The 22,267-nt window shown below is 34.7% G+C and overlaps 1 protein-coding gene across 2 annotated transcripts in view; it reads right to left on the reverse strand.

Annotated features, from left to right (window-relative positions):
• UNC13C (unc-13 homolog C) overlaps nt 1-21,820 on the reverse strand; it is a 178,488-nt gene extending 156,668 nt beyond the window's left edge. Inside the window, exons 1-3 of one of the 2 annotated variants that reach the window (XM_009643989.2) lie at nt 18,853-21,820; nt 880-902; nt 286-350 (exon numbers count right to left, since the gene is read on the reverse strand). In XM_009643989.2, the coding sequence (XP_009642284.1) occupies nt 286-350; nt 880-902; nt 18,853-21,817 (3,053 nt within the window). In that variant the 5' untranslated portion in view covers nt 21,818-21,820. The remainder of the gene's footprint in view (nt 1-285; nt 351-879; nt 903-18,852) is intronic. The other variant, XM_035899467.1, reaches the window with a different exon arrangement.
• Between the last annotated feature and the right edge of the window lie 447 nt (nt 21,821-22,267).

Raw genomic sequence — 22,267 nt, forward strand, 5'->3', positions numbered from 1 at the left:
ATGATGACATTAAATCAAACTACAGCTTCAAAGGGCATTTATTTTGTATGCAGAGACGTAAAAAAATTTTGTCATCCAGTTGACCTGTGCAACTGAATTCTTGTATTAATTTCTTAAAAATTAAGGACTTGAAGAATTAAGAAGATGAGGCATACACAATGAAACTATCTTCCTTTTAAAATAATGCAAATTCTTATAAGAACAAAACTTAGAAAAATTACTATAAAGTTATGAGACAAATTTGCAGGTATAAATTACAAAATTCACAGTCATATTGATACTTACCCGCTAAACGCCTGGACTGCATAAAGCTTGGAAGTATCCAAGGAACTTCCACTTACTATCCGAGCCTTTAATAAAGACCAGAAAACGTACAGTTACTCAGTTGCTCTTAAGTCTTGGACAGAGTTTAACTGTGTCAGATGTATAACACCTAATATGAAAATGTTTAGCAGGGTCAGCTCCAGGCCAAAGGTAGGGTAACTATTGCTTTGGAATACATTTTGGTAGTGTTCAGCAATTTATGAAACACATTGGAAGAACCCATGGGAAGATATGATATTGCTTCCCAACTATTGTTGTCCTTTAAGTCCTACAGTGTATGCAGTGTAGATGATAATTAGAGGCAAAAAATCCCAGATATCATGTTTGACAGTAGCGGACCCCTGTATTGGCAATTATGATAAGCACAACAGTGAGGGTTATCCTGTTTAAAAACGCAACACGTTTGCAATACACTCAAAGGAGAACAAAAGAGTGGAAAGCTGGGAAAAACATGCAAATTTCACAACTAAAATGAAGGAACCAAACAGGTCAAATAAGTCACAAACAAACGTCAACAAAATACATGATCCCTATAGTAAATAGGCGAATTTAAACCTTTTCATCCACAGAACCGCTATCTGAAAGAGAATTGGGAAGAAGGGGAATATAGGTTAGACAAAACAATCTCTGAGAAAATATCTTATGCTATTAAAAACTGTCACTGTTTTAATCTGCTAATGCAGAGCAAAACCCAAGTAGCACCCGTGCTTAGCTGTATCATTGCAGCAAGACCACTGTCACTATATTTTAAATAAGCAAAAAGATGTTTTCAGTAGATAAGAATGCATGCCACTTATGCAGGACTGTGTGGATGCCATATAATTTACATACTGTATCCCATGTCCACATGATTTTCAGGGGTTTTTTATATCTATATTTTGATATTAATTAATATATATTTAATACAGTTGCAGTGTTCAAAAAATAATGCTCTATTATCAAGGAAAATTAGTGGGTTTACTAAGGATATATTAAAAAAAAAAACAAACCTCTTACTATTCAATCACAGCTATTCATACGACAGAAATTACCCCTCAAATGCCAATTTGAAAATACAATTGTGAAAGTATAAGATATTGTGTATATGTATCACTATAAATTGTTTAATGCAAAAGCATGATGTATTCATATTTACTATGAGTCAGCAAATATTTGCTGACAGGAAAAACTACCCTTATTTTATTGTCTTGTCAATTTTAAAATACAAGTACATGTAAAATTGGTTTTATGTGCTATTCTACTAATAAGTGTCTTTTCCCCCCACACACACACTTTACAGTACAGTGCATACATGAAACTACATTGTCTTAATTGTCACCTTACTGATCTTTCCATTTTTCCTCCCCAAATAGAGTACACATTCTACAGGCCCTTTAAATAGTTCAGGTATTTTTAAGATGTTTGGAGATATACCCCATATTACATACAATACAAAATTATTATTTACACCTTAACACATGCCACATTTAATTTTTAAACCAGTTGATCTACGAGAAAATATCATGTTCAAACACATATGAAAAATATATTGGCAAATGTAAAGGCACATACAGTATAGCACTAATAATCCAGGGAACTAAAAGGCTCTATTGTGCCACTAATTTTAGAGGCTACTTATGTGATCAAACCAAGGCACATGCAAAACCAGGCAGAATAGAAACCAGAGATAAGTTTTTCAAAACATGTTTTACCAGTCAAATTATATCCGATTTTAAAGATATAATAACCTTCAAAAAGGTTAAAGAGGATTGAGCTACCTGGTACTAGCAATGTCACAACACCAAATTTGAATCCACATAAAATCCAACTATGCAATTTAATGAGACCACAAAATTTGCCATTTTTTTATGACTGACTACAGATCTTAGCTTTTCTTTCACAGCTATCCTGACCAATCCTTTTAGAAAGAGTATGCCTAAAAGAATGACCTAGCTTATTGTCCTAAAGAAAACTCACATTTTGAGTTATACAGAATATTTAATTAAAACTATTACTAATAGTAAATTCCATGATTTAGTAAAAATAGAGTAAGCGCATCTCTGTGCACCAAGAATATCTGCTTGCTGCGAATTAATTCTTTTCATAGTTATTCTGAATATAAACAGACTTAGTAACATTTTTGCTTTTTATGTTTCAGAAAAATCCATTAAGGTATTTTTTTCTGCTGGGACATGAACTATTTTGATGTTTTCTCACTTCAACTTCCTTCCTCCCCCCCCCGCCCCCCGCTTCAGAAATACTAGAATTTTTATTTTGCTTCAGAAATTAATTCTTGAATAAGTTAAACTGTAGTGGTTTACTTGTCAAATTACTCTTATTTGACCGAGTATATTTATAGAAACAAATTTAGTCTTTACATCTTCTTTTATTTATTTATGAAATTTATTGTCTGACAAAATCAGGTATGATTTCTCCACAAGCACATAAAGAAGATTTGGATGACCATATGATCCTACTTTCCCACTCCAAAACTATCACAGCATTCTCATAAGCAGGGTACAAGCAGAGCCAGCAGTAACTAGATGACTGTAAGCTGGGCTGGCCATCGAAACAAAGTGGGATATGCTTTTACTATAGGGCTAAAGGAAATATAAGGAATAGTTAAAACCAACTTGCTGGAGCAGCATCTGGACAGGTAAATGAGAGGAAAAGCAAGAGAGGATATACCAACAGGACTCTAAGTAGGAGAGACTAAGACTGAATTAATTGTCAAATTTGTAAAAAAAAAAAAAAAAAAAAAAAAAAGGCAAAGTCCAAAAGGCGAAGATAAATTTGAAGACTGAGGTAAATTTTAGGCGGGACGTCACTTGTAAGGTAAGAAGCCTCACCATAATCTGTTCATGCAGCCTAGACTTTCTTTCCAGAATATCTAATCATAACAATATTTGTAATACTGCCATTTAAAGATGCATAATAAAATCTCAGTATTATTTACCTAAAATGCAGTTTTTAAATAGTTTGCAGGTACTTTGCTACCAGCTGCCTAAAGAATCACATGAATTATATGTTTAATCCAGTTGTTTAGAAAGTTACATAAAAAATATGAAGTTGTTGAGTCTTGTCTTCCATATTACATGGAATTTTGTACTTCAGAGCATGAGATGGACGTATGCAACTTTCTTTACCTCTCTTGGGTTTCAGCTAACTTCATCTAATTTCACTACACTTCCTTTACTGGAACCTAATTTTGCCTAAATTTAGGAAGGAGAGTGACAATCAAAAATTAGGAAGGGAAAAAAGTTGTTACTTGCTTGGTTTAACTTGTTTTTCTTTGCAGTTGCTACCTTAAAAAAAAAAAAAAAAAAAAAAAAAAGCACCAGTCTAACAGCCTCTTTTCTCAATAGAAATTGCATAAGGCTGACAACTGACACAAATTACTCAAAACGAGATTTGAGAGCATCTCTTTTTTGTAAGAAATTACTTCATCTTCACAGACAAAATTAGTTTGAAAACTTCATTGTTTATTGCTTCTACTGAACTTGCGAGGAGTGAAATAATCTGAGCTTTGGAAGTGTTCTCTGTGTGTATGAGAGCACCAAATCTGGAAGTGTACAGTCACCAAGCAATTCACTTTGGTAGTCATTAGGCTACCAGAATAGACAGCGACATTCCTTGATGTAGATAAGAAATGAACTGTGATTATGTAAGAGACCACTGAATGTATTTTCAAATCAGGGATGCAAGGTTAGACATCTCAGATTATACTGCTGAATTGCAATGATTTACTTGAAAGAGCTTATCTCCATATACCTCATTTCTGTCATCCACACATTCTATGGCAAACAACTAACCTAAAAAAATTTATAAATGTATTAAGAACAGTGTAAATGATGGTTCATTTAGTTAGCCCTATAGGATATTTCCTATTTTATTTCAATTAGTTTATTTCTCCTTAGATTTTTATTTTATGTGAAAATTCGCTACATTATGAAATACCAGTATAGCCTTCATGTTATGCCTCTATACCATATGCCATTTTAGATAACCAGAAGATATTTTACTAGTATTACAGGAAAAATCCATGGAGTGATATTGCTCTGTAACTGTTGCTATTTCAGCTCAGTTCATTCCATATATATACCTGTGTAGTGGAATGATGAAGAAGAATAGGGTGGTCATCCAGCTACTTACTAATGATAGTTATATTTACAAATGTCAAATATTGAAGGCAAAAGGAAAAATACCCCTCCCCCCCTTTTTTTTCTTAGGCAGCCTGATAGTTTCAAACTTCATTATATTCAATTAAGTAACTGGTAAAGAGAGGACAAAACTGTTTTAACCTAGTTAAGGATACTGTAGTGGTACAAGGTTTCTGTTCTTCATTTAAATTTGTATCATTATAACAATTAATACAAAGAAGATTAAAAGGTAGCATATCACTAATTGCAGCAAGGAAAGCATGGTGATCAGCTGCCATATCACATTTCTCCAGATAAGCTCATTCTCTATGCAGAATTCTTAAGAGTCAATAATAGAAAACAAAAACTTTTGGAATGAGAGAACAACCTTAAGAAATATTTACCAAACCATATTTCAAAATGCTCCTGCTAACTAGAAAGTTCTCTCCCGCTCCGTACCATTCTTTACCACTTACTTTAAATCTCCTTCTTCACTACCACTCCCTAAGCCTCCCAATAAACACACACAAACATTTAGGTAAACAAGAAATTAAAAATATTCACTAGTTAAAATTAGGGTCCCATTATAAGAAGTTCCAGATATTGAAAGGCTGTATAACATTTAACATACCCACTAAATTCCGGCTTCTGTTGGAAATGGTTCACAAATATCCAACGAGGTAAGTTAGTCCCCTGGTGCGGGGGGAGTGGAGTGCGTGAAGCTTATCCGGCATTCTTTCAGCCCTCAAATAAGCCCACAAGATATTTTCTGTCCACATATCAATTTTAAGGTTTTGAGAAGGCTAAGTAAGATTTCTAACAAGTGTTTATTAACACTGCATAATTACTATTCAAACTCAGTCTGAAAACTAATAGATCTTCTAAAAGTTGAACTTTACAATTAACTGTTTTCAAATAAACACACAGTCTGAATTATCCATTTTAACAGCAATGTTGCTATGTGCAACTTACCACACAACACAGGAATTCACCATACCAGATAACTAGTTTCTATACCGAAATTTCTAGAAAAAAAAAAAATCTCTAAAGGATGCTGAAAGGCAGAATTTTCCAGCATGAAAGATAAACTAGCAACAGAGATACAAAAGTGAAGACAGACCTTGGCCTTTGTAGCTTATGATAACATCAGAAATACAACCGGACATCTGTCAGCAGAGGTATTTATATTAAAAGAGGTTCAGAAGATTCCCCCCCACCCCGCCGTGCGCGATAAGCATCCTTCAAGCATTGTGTCATTATTTCACTTTTGCATTTTTCTGACCAGCAGAGCATCATCCTAATACACTCCTCTTTCTTTAATCATTGCAAAAATTCAGTTCACCACCCCCCCTCGCCATAGCACAGAAACTATAAGGTCGTAAAAGTCTAAATTGTCAGGAAACCCTAGGATTAAAAAGGTATTATGTATATTACCTTGATTTTCCACTGTTATAAGTGTACATAATTGTATAACACCAAATTGGAAAAAGATTTAAAGTTCATTATTCTCTCAAAGTACCATTTGAATCTTTAATTCTACAAAACAGTTGCAAGAATGTCAAACTGACTGATAATTACGTCATTCCTGGAAGCAAACCCTTTAGACATAATACTTCCTGGAATTAGATAACAATGCAGCTGTTCCATAGAAATAACATGTGTAAAGTATCCATAGTCAGAAGTAGTTTGTAGTCCGAGCTGGACAATTCTAATTAGTGTGTATTGCTAAGAAAGGGAAATAAAGCATGAAAACCAGGGTCAAATAAAAGGAGCACATTAAAGTAGTATATTGCCTGTCCAAAACAATAACACAAATTAAGCCACGCTAAAATTATACATGCTGTACCCAGAAGCTAATATTATCACTATAGAACAGAATATTACTGTATGTAAGCCTGGAGGATGTTGTGTTGCTGAAGCATATTCTAGGAAAATATACTGTAAAACGCTTGAAAGACAGTATTAAAGCTAGCACATCATAAGAGATGAGTGATGCTTGTCTGACAACGAGAAGGTCAAACTTGAATAAAGCTTGGCTGACAGGAGAAATAGAAGAATTGCTGCTAGCACTTTACTAGCAGTGATGTAGAAGAATTACTAGCAGATACATTGAAAGCCAAAATAGGAGGTCAGCTTGGTGAACATAAAAACTGCATTTGTATCTTTATTAATAAAATGGTTTGCAAATCTGAAACAAGGACATGTTTTAAAAATGTCTCTGGTGTTTAGAAATTGAATCCCATTAGGCTTCTAATGGCTCTTATTTTCTATTGTCTTTCAACAGCTAGTAGGTACTTCTACCAACTTCTGAAACTTAGCTCTAAAAGAATAAATTATTGACTATCGAGAACTATTTGGAATGTGGTACGATGCTAGTGCTTCTTCATTTTTGGTGGTCAGAAAAAACTACAGTCCTCTTGAAGACCAGGCTTTCTTGACAGTCTCCAGCTTGTCAAAGTGATGGTAGGGAGTAAAATGCAGAGTGCATTTTAAGCACTACATTCCAACGCCAGAACACATCAGAACGGTAAAGCACACATTATCCATAAAGGATGAAGAGGCATATTTTAGCTCTTCTGATATAAATGACAACAGTAAATGGAACCAAGTAATTAATTATAGCCTATGAAAGCAAACAGATAATTGATTACAAGTCTTTCCATATCACAAAGCTAAGATTGCCACAAAATAGATGACTTGGACTGCTATATCATGGTCTTACTTACAAGTTTAAGTCCCATCGTGTTTCTTCCAAAGAAATAAAGCAAACAGCCACTTGATTTGACGCTAACTGTGAGAGTAGTCCCTCAGGACTCAAACAAAAGCATGTTCCTTATGCTTCCTACACTGAACACAACTATTTCACTGAGACATGCAATTTGCCTTGTGCTAACAGCATAGACAGAAGTAACAGAAAGGCAGGAATGTTAAATGGCTGCCTGGGATATAGAAGCAAGCTGCTGACTATCTTGGGCAGCAAAGAGCGGATAGTTTAGTGGCATAAGAGCAGATCAGGTCAAAGCAGTTGGTGCTGAAGACCCAAGTGTCCACACCACTAATGTTTCCAGGGCATTTACTTCATACCAGTTCTATTTTTGGCCCTGTGGACTGAAAGCCACATCAGGTATGATTTTGGACAGAAACATCTGCCTTTGTTGCATTGGTAAAATATCTAGATCACACTCAGAGATTCCAGTGGTTGAACCAAATGTGGTGAATTGGCAAGACAGAGATGTGCTTCAGAAGTGTAACCCTGTTGTAAAATAAAATGCTAATGGTGGCAAACCCGTAAGTCATATAAATAGCATACTGTTAAAGACCAAGAACAATATATAGATGTAGGATCAAGAACAAAGGAGCAGAACATAATGTCTGAGAAACAGTCACATATTTCACAGGCTATAACATTCACAGCTGTTGTTGGTATGAAGTTGTTTCTTCTCCTGTGGAGTTGTATCCACTTCCTATCTAAGATTTAAGGAACTATCTAAAAATAGTCTCAAACACCATAAAAATTATCTTTACAAAACCCAAACTAGGAGACTAAAAAAATTTAGATAAGTCAGACTAATTTCAAGATTTACAGTAGTGGAAGAAAAAAATGAGCCAATGTATAAACACATACAGAATAAAAAGATGGCAGCAGCCAACATTGCTTATTGAGGTAAGACAAAGGAATCAGATTTTGTTCTGTTGATAAGCAAACTGGCTTAACTGGTATGGGAGACGGAAAAGACTTGAAATACCACAATGCTAATATGATTTTTGAAAATAGTTTTTCATGACATTCCCTATGTAAGCAAGATAAATACAGTAAAGGTAGAAAGTAGCATACAGTTGTATTGTGATATTTGGGAGTAATACTTTTGGCAGAAGTATCACATGGGGCATCAACCAATACCATACAGGTCCATTTCAGCCAATGTTCTCAGCAAGTTGGATGAACAGAATTTCAATCAATCTGGAATGGGTTGCAAGTTTTTGAAAGGAGAGAGTTAGAATTCAGAATGTTCCTCACACATTACTGAATTCACTTCACTGCCTTGACACTACTCCTGTAAAAACTAGTTCTATGTTTGGAAGAAAAAAATGAAAAAAATGGCAAAAAAGTGATTAGATAGCACTACAAGGCATATAGCATATTTGAAATTGAAAGCATTGTTGGTGTCATGTTAGTGCAAAAAAGTCTACCATAATTCTGGAAGTTATTAGTATGTGCCATATGCAAGACAGAAACGACTCAGTTCTATGGGCACCTGTTAACTTCAGCTGAAGTTGTCTTTCCAGTCTTTGGAATCACACTAAAAGTAACAAATTTAATAGACAGAGGATGACAAAAGCCAGAACAAGCAGAGTTTCATAAAACAATCTGTGAGGATAGACTGAAGAGATTTGTTTTGTCTTATTGAGAGATAAGACTAAGGAGGGAGGTGGTGACAGTACTGCATTAAAGAGTATAACAGGATAATACTTTCTTTTTTTCCTACGTGGCTAATGATGTTAGGCACATATTAGATGTCCAAAAAGAGGCAAAAACATATGCTTACAATTACAAAAATACAAATAGCATTCATGTAGCAATTATTATAAAACTCATCATATTTTATTCTAAAATATAATTACTTTTTTTTTTTAACTGAAACAACTCAAAAAAGTCTCAAGGTAATTCTTATGAAAGTAAAGAGACTGACCTCCTTAAAACATTAAAAAAAAAAGTTATTTTCCCCACTGTTAGCTTTTATGTTATAGGTAGAAACCAAGTCAAATTATACACTGTTTGTTTCAGCTCTGCTTGAAAGTAATAAGAAGCTGGAATAATTATGCATAAACATCAAAAGAGATACACAGATGTTAACAGCTATAGACTGGTACACTGGAATTCAAAGCACAACTTTGGGTTCTATTGGACTTTTTCTACCTGATATGACATGCATAAATCTTTCTGAATTCCACAAACCCTTTTTATAGCTAATAGGAAAAGGCGTGTCTCCTTGTCCTCTGCCTTTATTTTTTTATAAAAGAAAATTTCAACCAACATGCTTTTTAGAGTTCCCCAAAAAAATTCCCCTACTTTATATTTGCAATATCTTCCCTGCCTTAGGGATGCAGGGAAGGACTAAAAACTGCTTTAGTTTTTTACTCATCCATTTTATACATATTTTTCTCTCCTGGTTTATTTTATATTCAGTAAGAAGTTCATCATGTCTCTCTCTCTCTTTATTCAGTCTTGGTATATATGCAGCTGATGGACAAGAATTCCTTTGGTGAGGCTGCAATTACACTGGTGATACCTAGAGCTATACATAATTTATAAATCTGTGATAGCATTGGCAAATCTCTTGTTGTTGTTTGGCCTCTGATCAAGAAAATTCATTTCTCAAAGAGAAGAATCAGAGTCAAAATGATATTTTGCCATATTCACATCTCAGATTCCAGTGTAACATAAACAAGCCTGACTAGTTTCAGTAGTCAATGCCAGAGAAGCTACTAGCATATCAGTCAGCAGCTTCCTGTTTGCCACTACTTGTTTTGTGAAAACAGATCAGTCTTTTCTGTGTTCAACAGGGTTTTCTTTTTTTTTTTTCTAGTTAACTCATATCTTTTTATACACCATATTGTTTATCACAGTATGAAGGACATTTTTAAACAGATCTATTGGCAACACAATTAAAAGACATGGGTTACCTGGAAAACCATCTCTTTACATAGGTTTTAATCTGAAGATGAATGTAATTTTCAGTGGTGTGAATAAGAGTTTTACATGAGGCAAGTGCAGAAGACTCTCTCACAAAAATGGTGTGTATTAAACAACATAAAAGTGCAGGTGTCTGTATGCATGCATCTATGTTTTTTGCTAGAATTATTTATATACAAATGAATCCTGTCTTGATTTTCAGGTTTACCAAAACTTCTGATCATGCAGGCTATCTTAAGAATACTCTCTAGTGATCAAAGAGGTAGATCTCATGGTTGACAAAATTTCATCAGTTTCAATGATAATTTTGCATCAGCAGTTACTGGAGAGGTTTCAGATATTTTATCCTACAGAGTCCCAGGGAGGCACAACTGTGTAGGTGCTCTACTGATCACCCGGAGAATGTGCATAAAGAAAAGTTCTGGCACTTGGCCCATGAAAGTAGTCAGAATTTCACTTTGGCAGCAAAACAGTCTCTTTAGTTTCCCACTTTATTGTAATATTCTACTTCCCCAATCAGAGGAAGTAGAGCATATTTATGAACTCATGCTTTCCAAGCCATTACATTTTTTTAATGCATGTCTAGATATTTTTCAGCCAGTTGCTTTAACAAGATTCCTTTTATACTGAAGCTGCATCATAAAATGATGCAGTGTTACTTCTGCTTCTAAAATACAATGATCTAAAGAAAAGGCTTAAAAGTTTTAAAAATAAAAATAGAAAATATTTCTTAATCTCGGTGATAAAATATTGATTTGCATTAATTTCCATAGCAGAACCAGTGTAAATAAGCCCTTGGAACCGACATTGACGCTCAGGTTTTCTCTTCGCTCTAACAAATTTATTTTAAATCTGTTTAAGCACAAAAAGGGCAGGAAAATTGCATGAATATTAATCAATCTACATTAATTCTAAAGTCAATAAAAATAGTGCTAAATAGTTACATGTTCTCATAAGGAGTAGTAGAGACTTTCTTCTATGAAGGAAACTAGCAGTTTCAATGAAATACTTTTCCTAAAAAAAGGAAGTCATTCTCTAAACAGAAGTGGTTTGGGGTGATTTGCTTTGTTTTCTTTTTGTTTGTTTGTTTTTAATAAGCAGACAAAATATGGATGATGTCTGCTAAACCTTACTGACTAAGGATGTAGGGGTACTGTGTATGGGTTGGGGTTTTTGGTTTGGTTTTGGGTGTTTTTTTGATTAGAGAATAGGTATAGCTATTCCAGCAAAAGGGCATCTGATAACAATATAATTTTTTTCAATTCCCAGACCATTAAAGAAGTGAATTTGCGACACACGTTTTCCTAATGTAATGCACACTGATTCAGAGTTACTATGCTAAATTAAACTGCTGATCTTCAATTTATTTGGTTACTATAATTCTTTCAAAGAGATGCAGTATTACAATCTAAGATTTTCTGGAAAAAAATATGAAGCCTGTAACTACAGAACTATATACAATCAGCTATAAGAACTCTATTATCTTCTCTGAAAGATGTATTAAACCATTTTTAAAGAGTTCTTTCAATTAAGGTTTCTAAAACTTGGATTTTTTTTTTAACAGAACTTGGAAAAAACCCTCCTTGTTAATAGAGGTTTGTTTATATTTGAACTGACTTTTATCTGAAAAGAATTTTTATTTGAAAAGACTATTTTTTAAAAATAAAAAATTCCATTTGATTGAAAAATTATTTGAAAATACTATTTATTTGGAAAGACTTATGTCTCTGAGATGATGATCACTACTGTCAGTATAATTTTTCTTATTTTAATCCCTCTTTTGACCGACTGAACATGAAGTAGTAGCAAGCAACAGATGCAGGTCATCCTTCTATGAAGTCCTAACTTTAGAGGAGGTGGTAAATGTAACTACTTGCTCTGTCTTCACAGACAAAAGATGGATGCATCATCTTTATCATTAACTGATTTCCTCACATAATTTTTCTAAAGCAACCTTTAGACAATTCTATTAATCAAGCTGAATGGACTGCCATTTACTGTCTTAAATCTCTGCTCTCCCTCTTCCTCACCAAACGACAGAATAGAAATGGGAAGGGAAAGGTATAAAGACTTATGCCTGACATTAGAGTGAAACCAGTGGTAAAAAAAACCAAACACACGCATAGACTTTTGTGTCCATGAAACACAGGCATATGCAGGAGAGACTCAGCCAAATTATTGGTTCATCTGCCACACCTTGACTGAACTGATGCAGTTTTTAGTAATTCTTTAGAATGTTATCTTACATCCTGTAATATTACTGCAATACTTCCAGCGTGCATATATATATAGGAAAAAGGATTTTCTAGAATTTTAGTTAAGCAGGTTGAATGCAGGAACATATTGTATTTATTACTACCCACATCATCTGAAAATTTATTTTGTTTCCCTCACTTCAACTTATTACCCCACCAAAAAAAAGTTAGATATCCATCATTTTGTTTACCTGTCCAAAAGGCAGGTGCAAACATGAAGTTAGGAAAGAAAAAAGACAACTGTAAAAACTGGATTATTAAATTCTGTAGTTAATTGTAATCCCCAATACAGCACCCAAAGAGATTCCTTAACTTGCAATAAATCTGGTTTCCTCAGTACCACACAACTACTCAAGTATATAGGAAGGGCACCCATTTCTTCCCCAGCCTATCTACACAATACCTCTATTCCATTGCCACCATCTTCTGATGTGAATATGGAAGGGAATTTACACTGATGAAAAGTCTCTGTAATCCACCTGTTTACATTATTTACATATGAAGAGCAATAGATTAATCAACTTCTGTTGCAAAGTATTATGTCCCCAATCCAGCTCTTTATACCTCATGCATTAGGTGAATATTATTTATTTTTTTTAAACATTGCAGATCAGCACTGCATACACAATCAGCCTTTATATTAAGTCATCTGTCACTGCAGGTTAAAAAAAAAATCTATTAAGGATATGGTAGAATGCAAATGAAACCTTGTATCTCTGAATAGTGTGGTTTCAATATTTTGAAACAGAACAGAAAATTTTGGGGCTTTGCATTGCTGTTAAATTTATGAACTAAAAGTGTTCCTATCTGGGCTATTCTTTCACAATGATATAAAGACTAGTTACAGTATGTTCATTAACTTTTTTTTTTCCCCCTTAGACTATGCCTGAGATTAGAAAGATGAGAAATGCCAATGAGCTCAGCGAAGGAAAAGCATCTCAAAGAGATCACATAAAAAATCCCCAAGTTTCATTATTTTGTACAAGGTGATGTTAAACCCAAAGGAAATTTAACTGTAGCCACAACTCTGCTTCAAGCCTTCCAGTGAGGGCTTCTGGTGAGGGTTTACAGTGAAGTACATCTGAAGCCATATAAAGTAGGCCAAAACTATATCAACTTAAAGCTGTATTAGTTCAAGACAGCTTGTTTATATTTAATTATACCTAAGTCTTCGATAGTGCCACAATGCCGTTATTCACTAAAGGGTAACTATAAAATTAAGTTTGTATTTAATTTTTTAACAGCAAAATACTTAAAGAAATGAGGTGGTAATGACAACAGAGGTGTCTTACAGATTTCAAAGAATTCCTGAAACACAACAAACTGTTACTTTTGTTATGGCAATGACAGACTGATTAAAAAGGGGAAAATATTACTGTTATCAACAACACCTTTTGTACTGTGGTATGAACAAGATTGAATGGCATTAGCTGTTAATGAAGGAATTAGCAGCTCAGTTTAGCATAATGCATGGAACATGTATGTTCTATTTTTATTAATTTCTGTAGTACTTTATAAAATAAAGTAGAATTCTACCATCTGACTAAACATCCTTCCCTTACCCAATCTGCACAGCATCCTGAGAAGGAACTTTATTTTTAAGAAAAAACCCTCAAACTCAAACACAATTCACAATATTTTAATCAGTCATCACAGTTACCTCAATAAATTAAGAAATAAGATGGGATAGACATCTACCTTTCATTCATTTTTCTACAAACATTGGTCCTTTTTGGAAAGTGGGCTTTCAACACAGCTAATGTAAATTGAATGTAAGAGAACTCTAATATTTAAAAGCAATTTATCAGACAGACTTTTTATTTCCCCATTACTGCCACCCAGCAACTAATATGAAGTTGCCATGACCAAGGTAATTGTTTTATTTATCCTGTTTCTACCTGAATGGCTATAAAGTGACCGATTAGTTTACTAAACAATACCAGATCAACTGAATTTCATCTGGGCCATAGCATTGATTTTTTTCGAGTCCAAATCCAAGATCTGTATTCTCATAACAAAACTGGTAAAATACTATTAACTATAGTTCTTAGTTACTAGTAACTGTGCACTTACACAAGTGTATTGAAAATAAACATGGAAATAAGGCATAAAGGAAACAAAAGCCCAAGTACCACAAGACAAGGTTAGATTAACCTCTAAAGCCTATACCCTGGGAAAATATAGCTGACTCAGGCAGCTCCAGCAAATAGTTATTATAAAAAGTCTAGAAGAACTGTTAAAGTAAGAAAACATATACTTGTTTCAAAAAAGCATAATTTGAATAGACAGAGTTTGAAATATGCATTAGTAATATACTTATTCTGATGACAGCTTTTCTTATCATGGAACCAAAAAAAACACACTGCAAGAGGAGTGCAGTAATACGTCACTGGTTCCTTTGCTTTCAGATGTTAGCATCACATTTCCTCCTTCAGGGATATACAAAATAAGGCTGTACTGATACTGATCTCTAAGTTCTGTTCTTTAGTAAGACATCACTAAACATAATACAAATCCTTCCTATAAACCACCAGAAAACCCACTTTCATCCAAATATTATAGAGGCAACTCCCATCCCTGGCCCTTGTAATCTGACTTGCTAATGTATGTATGTATAGAGGAAGATAAATTCACCCATGTTGATACCATAAACAATCTACAGGTTACTCTGTGACAGAAAATTCAGCCCAAAGGCTATTTAAAATCTGACCAATCACCAAGTGATCAGCAAGATCTTCATCAACTAGATCAAGAAGCTATTGCTCCTAAACTACCATTCATAGAAAATCTATCACTAAAAACAACTCAGAAGAGTGCATGCAACCCTGGAAGCTTCTCCAGAGTGATAGTTTCATCAGGAGAAAATGATGCTTATACTAAGAATAAGGATGGAATGAAAAAAAGCAACTCCTTTGTCCACTTCAATTCTGTGACTGAGACATTAATATTAATACTGTCTGCTTTCTTTCAGAGTAATAATATTTCAATTCAGATCCACACGATATACAGCAGTGGTCAAAAAAGAAAGCTAGAAAATAACAAGTGAGGACTGAAACAATAAGTAAAAGGCTAAGAGTTATTCTCAATTAGACAGTACAATAGAAACAAACTACCAGCTAGCATTTCTCCAATATTTTTCTATAAAGCCATCAATCCTTCCATTAATACACATGCATTACCACAATGCCTCTATGTCCTTACAGAACTTAAAATCCAAGGATTACTCAGGTACCGCTCATGTCTCCTCTCATCCATATGCCCTACTACTTTCACTCCAGTATGTCTCCAAAAACATTTTGTAATAAATAATACATAAGCAATCAACACATAGTGTATTTTTTCTCTCCAGCTAGAGGCAGAGAATAGGACTATCCAATGGGGCTCTTATACGCTAATAAATTATTTATATACCAAAGTTTCAATAACCTTACCTCATGTGTTACTAGAATGAAAATAATGGCATTCTAAACCTTTCTTTTGCACTACATTGTAGAAATAACAGTACTGCATTATCTGGTTATATCTCTGGTCGGCCAGATTGATGTCTACCTGCTCCTGCCTACATGGAGAGATGAAACAATATGCTTTGGTTATATAATGAAGATTAATTCAAGGAACGTGATCTGAAACTAGTATTTTTCCATCTTCAAATAAGAAATCAGAAGTTGACTGTGAATCAGTTATAGGGATAAGAGAGCAAAACAGAATTCACGGAAGTAATGTAAACCCTAGATCAGCTGTCAGTCCTTTTACTTAAAGTTATTATTGCGCCTGCAAAAATTAAAAGGAAGATATAATACCCCAAACTACTATTTGCTTAAATGATAAATTAAGTATTCTCTGCACATGCATGAATCCACACATAAAGAAGAGGGAGCAGGTTGTGAAAACAGAGACTACAAACTGTACATTTTGTGTGCTTTGTAGAACTCCTTTAAGAACTGATTTACAAAATGTTGTTTCTTATATTAAATCAAAATTGCTGTGCAATTCAAGTAATAAACAGAAGTTAAACATGTTTTGTCTTAGAGGACAAACAGATATTAAGGTGACATCCTTCTTCAAAGGATGCATACAAAATATTCAAAAAATGCATTTCCTTATCACAGAAAAGTTGAGGCTGGAAGGGATCTCTGAAGGCCATCTTGTCTAACAGCTCTGGTGAAGCAGGATCACCTAGAGCAGATTGCTCAGGACCATGCCCAGATGGCTTTTGAATATCTCTAAGGACAGAGATATTTATCTGTGAATAGGCTATCTATATATCAGTCATCCAGCTCACTGAAAGTAAAATCAAGAAAGATTTGACTGCAATAATACTGCATGTCACCCAGCAGAAGTAGTTTTTCAGGTAATGTGGTTGTTTTGTAGACTACTCCAACTAGGAAATATATTCTAAAAGTTTTAAATTCTGAAGAATTGCTCGGTGTTTGCAGACATTAAAAGGTAAAATATCATCTTAATCCGTTAGATATAAAACATGAAAGACTGCTTGGTTCGTAAGTATCGCCAGGTACACTACAGGACCTGAAGATACTTTTGCAACAAACCAGTTAGTTACTGCTGAGGTAGAATCCCTGACTGAAACACATCCTCCCGGTTGGTTTGGAAAAGAGCATGTGAAAAGAAAACAGAACTGCTATTCAAGAGTCAACACATGCTGTTTTCAGAATAATCTGAAAAGTAGTATTGTAGTAGTTATCTGTAAATTCCCTTTAACCTCTTGCTGTATTCCCTTCTGCTTTACTTCAGTGGAAACAAAAATGGAAGCCTTAGTATGGCATCTTATAACCATGCAGACACTTTATACCCCATAAACTACACCCAATAACACATTTTCATAAACTGGCCTTGAGGTAAGTTGGCTTCTCTGTAAATACAGTATAAGAAATGCTTCACTAATTCAGAAGAAAAAAACGTCGATAGAGAAAGAAACTGAAAGTGGTCTTTCACCTGCTGGGTTAAAGGAAGAACAAATATATTTAATTCGTATAACTGACTGCATGAGACGTAACATCGAAGTTCTCATTTTCTAGCAGCCTATGTTATCTAATAACATATACAAATGTATAGACTTTAAATAGCAGAACCAATTTGGGTTTCACCATTTTGGATCATCCCTGTGTGCTTTCTTTAATTAGGTCCTCAGACCTTTATATTCCTGTTGTACCACAATGACTAGGTAAAATGACACTGTGGTCCCCCCTCTCATGGCTCAAAATCATGACAAAGTCTATTGGTGGCTGTTTTTTCATACACACACCATCTAGTGTCTAACACAGTACTGTAGAAAAATAACTGCAAAATGCAAATCTACAATCTAGTATCATTATTTGAATGTAAAAATAGACTGTAAAATAAACTTTCATATTAGCAATATTTAATTGCTTGTATAACATACTTTCAATTTGACTACACGTTTATTGTAAAAGTAGTTGTCCATGTACAAAAGAAAATTTATGGTAGCTCAAGCTTTGGATGCTCATTATTACTGAATACAATCTTTGGCTAAAGGCACAATTCATCATCTTTAAAATGAATGTATTGGATGATTATTTTTTCAAGGCAGATAAAGAAAGCAAAGATTCAGTCAAGGTGACAATTACCATCTGGCTAGCTACAGTAATTATGTGCCCCCAATTAAATGCACATGCAATATTATGTTAGCATTATGGTGTATGTTAATATTGAAAATCACTATATTTGTGTATTACTAGAGGTTTTAAAGTTATGTATGTGACTGACTGCTTTGAAGTCTGTTCACACAGAAGATAAAGATCATGAATAAAACTGTCAACACCCTCTGTGAGTTAAGTTCCTTTCCACCACCTCTTCATACATGGATGCTACCATTTACACTTCTTTTCTCTTTCCTTCACACCATTCTCTTTTTTTGGGGGAGACTGACTACTTGTTTGAGGGCTTACTGGGAGTAGAACTAAGGACAGAATTAAAGTCAGTTTAGACTTGCACTCTTACAAGTACATAACAAGTTATAGGTTGCATACAGGATGCAGAACACTGCTTATCAGGATGAACACAGAACCAACTGTGCCTTGAAAACACAAGAAAGAAGCACTTAATATCTGAACAATCTATATTACTCCTGTGAATACATTTATAAAGCTCTAAGAAAACCAAGAGCAATGTATTATTTAGTTCCTTCTACAGGATTTAAATCTTGTGAAAATAATTTTCAAGTTACTGAAATTCAAAGCAATACAATTACTTATAAACACGTTTGACTAAATATATTCAGAAAATTCCTTCAAAACAAACTTGTAAAGTTTTAGCCTTTTGACTTCCATGGGACTATTTTACCCCATGAACAAAACCAGACATAAGCAGAATTTTTGTCACCAAATTCAATGGAAGCAGATTCAGGTACCATAGAGAAATTAATGTTCAACTCCAGTAAGAACAATGTTTTACTTAAAAGACAATATTGAAATACTATTACCTCCAGCAAGGATCTTCTCTTCCAAATCATTCATCTGTTTCTTGTATGCTTTTAAAGCAGCTTCTTTAAATGATGGTCGTATTCTTTTTTTCTTTGGAGTTTCAGTAATCATCTCTGGGACATTCTGATTTTCATCTTCCCTTACTTCTATGTCAGCAGCCATGTCGCTTTCAACTTCCAGTATCTCTTCACTGACCACACTGTCAAACTGTGTGTCATATTGCTCCTCCGGTAGTATTGCATATGGAGTTTCATACAAAGGCTGCCCCAGCTCATATTCTTGAACCTGCTCACTGGTTTCACTACTATTAGTTCTGTTTTCTAGTTTAGCAAGGACTTGTTCCATTACTTCTACATAGTCTGTTTCATTCTCACCAGGTGGTTCAATTAAGTCTTCCTCATACTCTGCTTTGTAGCAATAAGGCTCAGCATAAACATCAGAATCAAGTGTTGTACTTGATTCATTTGCAGTAGACTGAGATAAAGTTCTAAACCTTCCCATGAAAGACGATCCACTGTCTTCGTACCCACTTAAACTTTGTGTACTTCTATTCCAAACTACTTCTAAAGCTGACTTAGCACGTTGAAGTGTAGATCCAAATTTAGGAAAGCTGAAAGTCTTGTCAGAAAGATCTATACTTAATCGGCTATGCCATGATTTAGGGGCTGTTTCTTCTGAGTTGTCACTTGGTAGTTCACTCTGACTTCGGTACATCATAGGCAATCTGTTTTGATTCTGATATGAGGAGATAGAATTTGTTTCCTGATAATCATCGTATTGACCAGTCCACTGACTTTGTGATTCGCTATCAAGGCCTGGACATGATGGAGAAGTACCATCAAGGGTAAAATCATAGCTTTCAGTATCATACTGGAGGTCAGAACTTAGGCACTTTCCAAAATCTGTCTGTTGATCTGAAGGACTGCTCATATCGTACACAAAAACTTCCTGTGTGGATGAGTCTAGGCCCAAGTCTGCCCCTTGTTCCAACTGATTCCAGTCTTTCCATGGGGAAAGATCATCATGTAAAGAAAGCTGAGAATCACTATAATGGCTTCTGTCTCCAGATGCACATATTAGTCCATTGCTTACTCCACTGTCAACAGTTTCTGTGTTCTCTGCTTCATTTTGCTGGGGATACTGCTGCACATCTTGGACAAAAGTCTGTTCCTGGGAACTGCCATACCAGTTTGTAGAGTCATCTTGTCTTCGCTGCCAAAGTTCTCGATCAGAGGAAGACAGCAGTGAACTGCCATTTGTTCTGCTAAAATACTGATTTTCTGAAAAATCCTCAGAGTAAGACTGACACAGTTTTGAGAAATCTGACTCTGAACGGCTAAGTTTTGGTGTTGCAAAGTCATTCTGCAAATTCCATAGAGGAGTCATGTCTGAATAATAGGTCTTTGATTGTTTTTCCATGTTGTCAAATTCTGGTGACTGATTGCCATAATTTCCTCTATTTGAAAAGGTGCCATTGTCAGCAGTTCTATTAAGGTCTTGAGTATTTGGGGACTCAATACTCCCCTTTGCAGTGCTTTTTTTTATTTGAAGTGCTGATTTAGATATCTTTGCATAACTGTTCTTATTTATATCTGATTCCAAGTCTTTATCACTGTCAGGTGACTCCCAGTCATGCATTTTAGCTTTTGTCTCCACAGTTAAAAGCTTCATATCCATACTTTCATATGTCTGAGAGGAAGGCAGTCCTCTTTCTTTTTTGTCTTTTATGTCATGGGATAATATATCTGTAGAAATTCCAATGCCAGTTCCCTTAAGTTTATAAGACTTCTTTAAAATCAAATCTCTCTGTTGTGATGACTCAAAGTAAACAAGAATGGGTCTTGGCTTTGCATTTGGACAGTCTCTTTGCTGCCCCAGTCTTTGGGCAAATTCAATTTTAATAGTGCTTTGTGCCTCTGAGAATCCCATTTTGTCTATTAATATTTTGTAAACTGTGTTTTCAGTTTTTTCAAGCCTCTCTTCAGGCACATTCAGAAACCTAAGACTTGCTTTGTTTCCCGGATGGCCTATCTGCTTAATGTAGTCATGTATGTCCCGAGTTTCTCTTCTGGACTGTACAAATCCAGTTCGCAATTGTTCGATTTCATTTTGTACAACTTCTACACTACTAGAAATTTCATCAATTGATTGTTTCAGAGCGTTAACATGTCCTCTTAATTCAGAGAGTTCTGTTTCAATTTGACTTATTCCCTGAAGCTCTTTAAAGATCATTTCCATAACATCATGGGTTTGACTAATACAACCTGTTGAACTAAAGCCAGGTTCAAGAGTATTTGATTTCTGATGACGGCCAGTTCTGTCTAGAGATTTACTTCTTAAGCCCCATGTTTTCTTCCATGTACTTAGTTCTGAGTCTGATGAGACACATTCTTGGCTCTTCTTCCATTTCCTTAGTTTTCGTAAAGCTCCCAGCTTCAGTGTATGTAAAGTGCGTTCTCCATCAGAACTTCCATCAGATGGTGCAAGGCTGCTTAAGCTTTTTCTGTTGCGTCTCACAGGCATTGTGTGTGACAAGTATTCGTTTTTCTTGCTATTACTTTTTACTTCACTTAATGACTCAGAATATGAACTATCATTTGAAGACGGGTCTTGAACTATATCTTCATTATTATTGTTTGATACAAAAATATGCTTTTGCAGTCCATTGGCAATAGCAACTCTGTAACTGAACGTTGGAGACAGTGAAAATTCTCTATTACTTTCCTCTTCTTCAGCTGACAAGTTGCGAGCAGATGGACACTTGGCAATCTTTTTAACAGTGCTTTTTAAAGTATTTGAAAACTTTGGATTCCTTGTTTGTCCAATCTGAGTTAAGTCTTGTTCCTTTTTGCTCTGACAACTCTCTTTCCTTTTTGTACTGTTTCCCGATTTCTTTGTAAACATTCCTTTGCAAATCTTACATATATAAGATGAGATCAGGCTCTTTAAGAGGGCAGAAACCATGGAGTGTATTTTATATTAAGCTGTTTCCACACAACACCATTTTTGATCCAGAAAATTATTTGTATCTCCAACAGGATCATCAGCAAATACACTATAGACATAGAAACTAGTGATGCTCTGGTATCATTTAACGGGGGGGGGAGGAAAAAAAAATAATAAAAAAAAAAAATCACACATCTGCTTGTACAAAACCAAATCCTGAAGTGGTTTTGTATGTCTTGCAAAGTCTCACTCTGTTGCGCATGGCTTCTTGAAGTGTCTAAAAAGGAGGGAATGACATTACAACAGCTGCCAAACAAATTTATAATTCAATAACACTAAGGTTGTTTTAACTGGGTTACAACGGAAACATAAAGCAGTTAAGTATTTATTAATACTTTCCCCATAATTGTCTGAATAGAATTTTTTATGAACAATTGAAGCTGAAAGCAGTTCTAAGCAAATATTTTT

The sequence above is a fragment of the Egretta garzetta genome, unplaced genomic scaffold (assembly GCF_000687185.1).
Source record: "Egretta garzetta isolate BGI_Z169 unplaced genomic scaffold, ASM68718v1 scaffold287, whole genome shotgun sequence".
Taxonomy (NCBI): domain Eukaryota; kingdom Metazoa; phylum Chordata; class Aves; order Pelecaniformes; family Ardeidae; genus Egretta; species Egretta garzetta.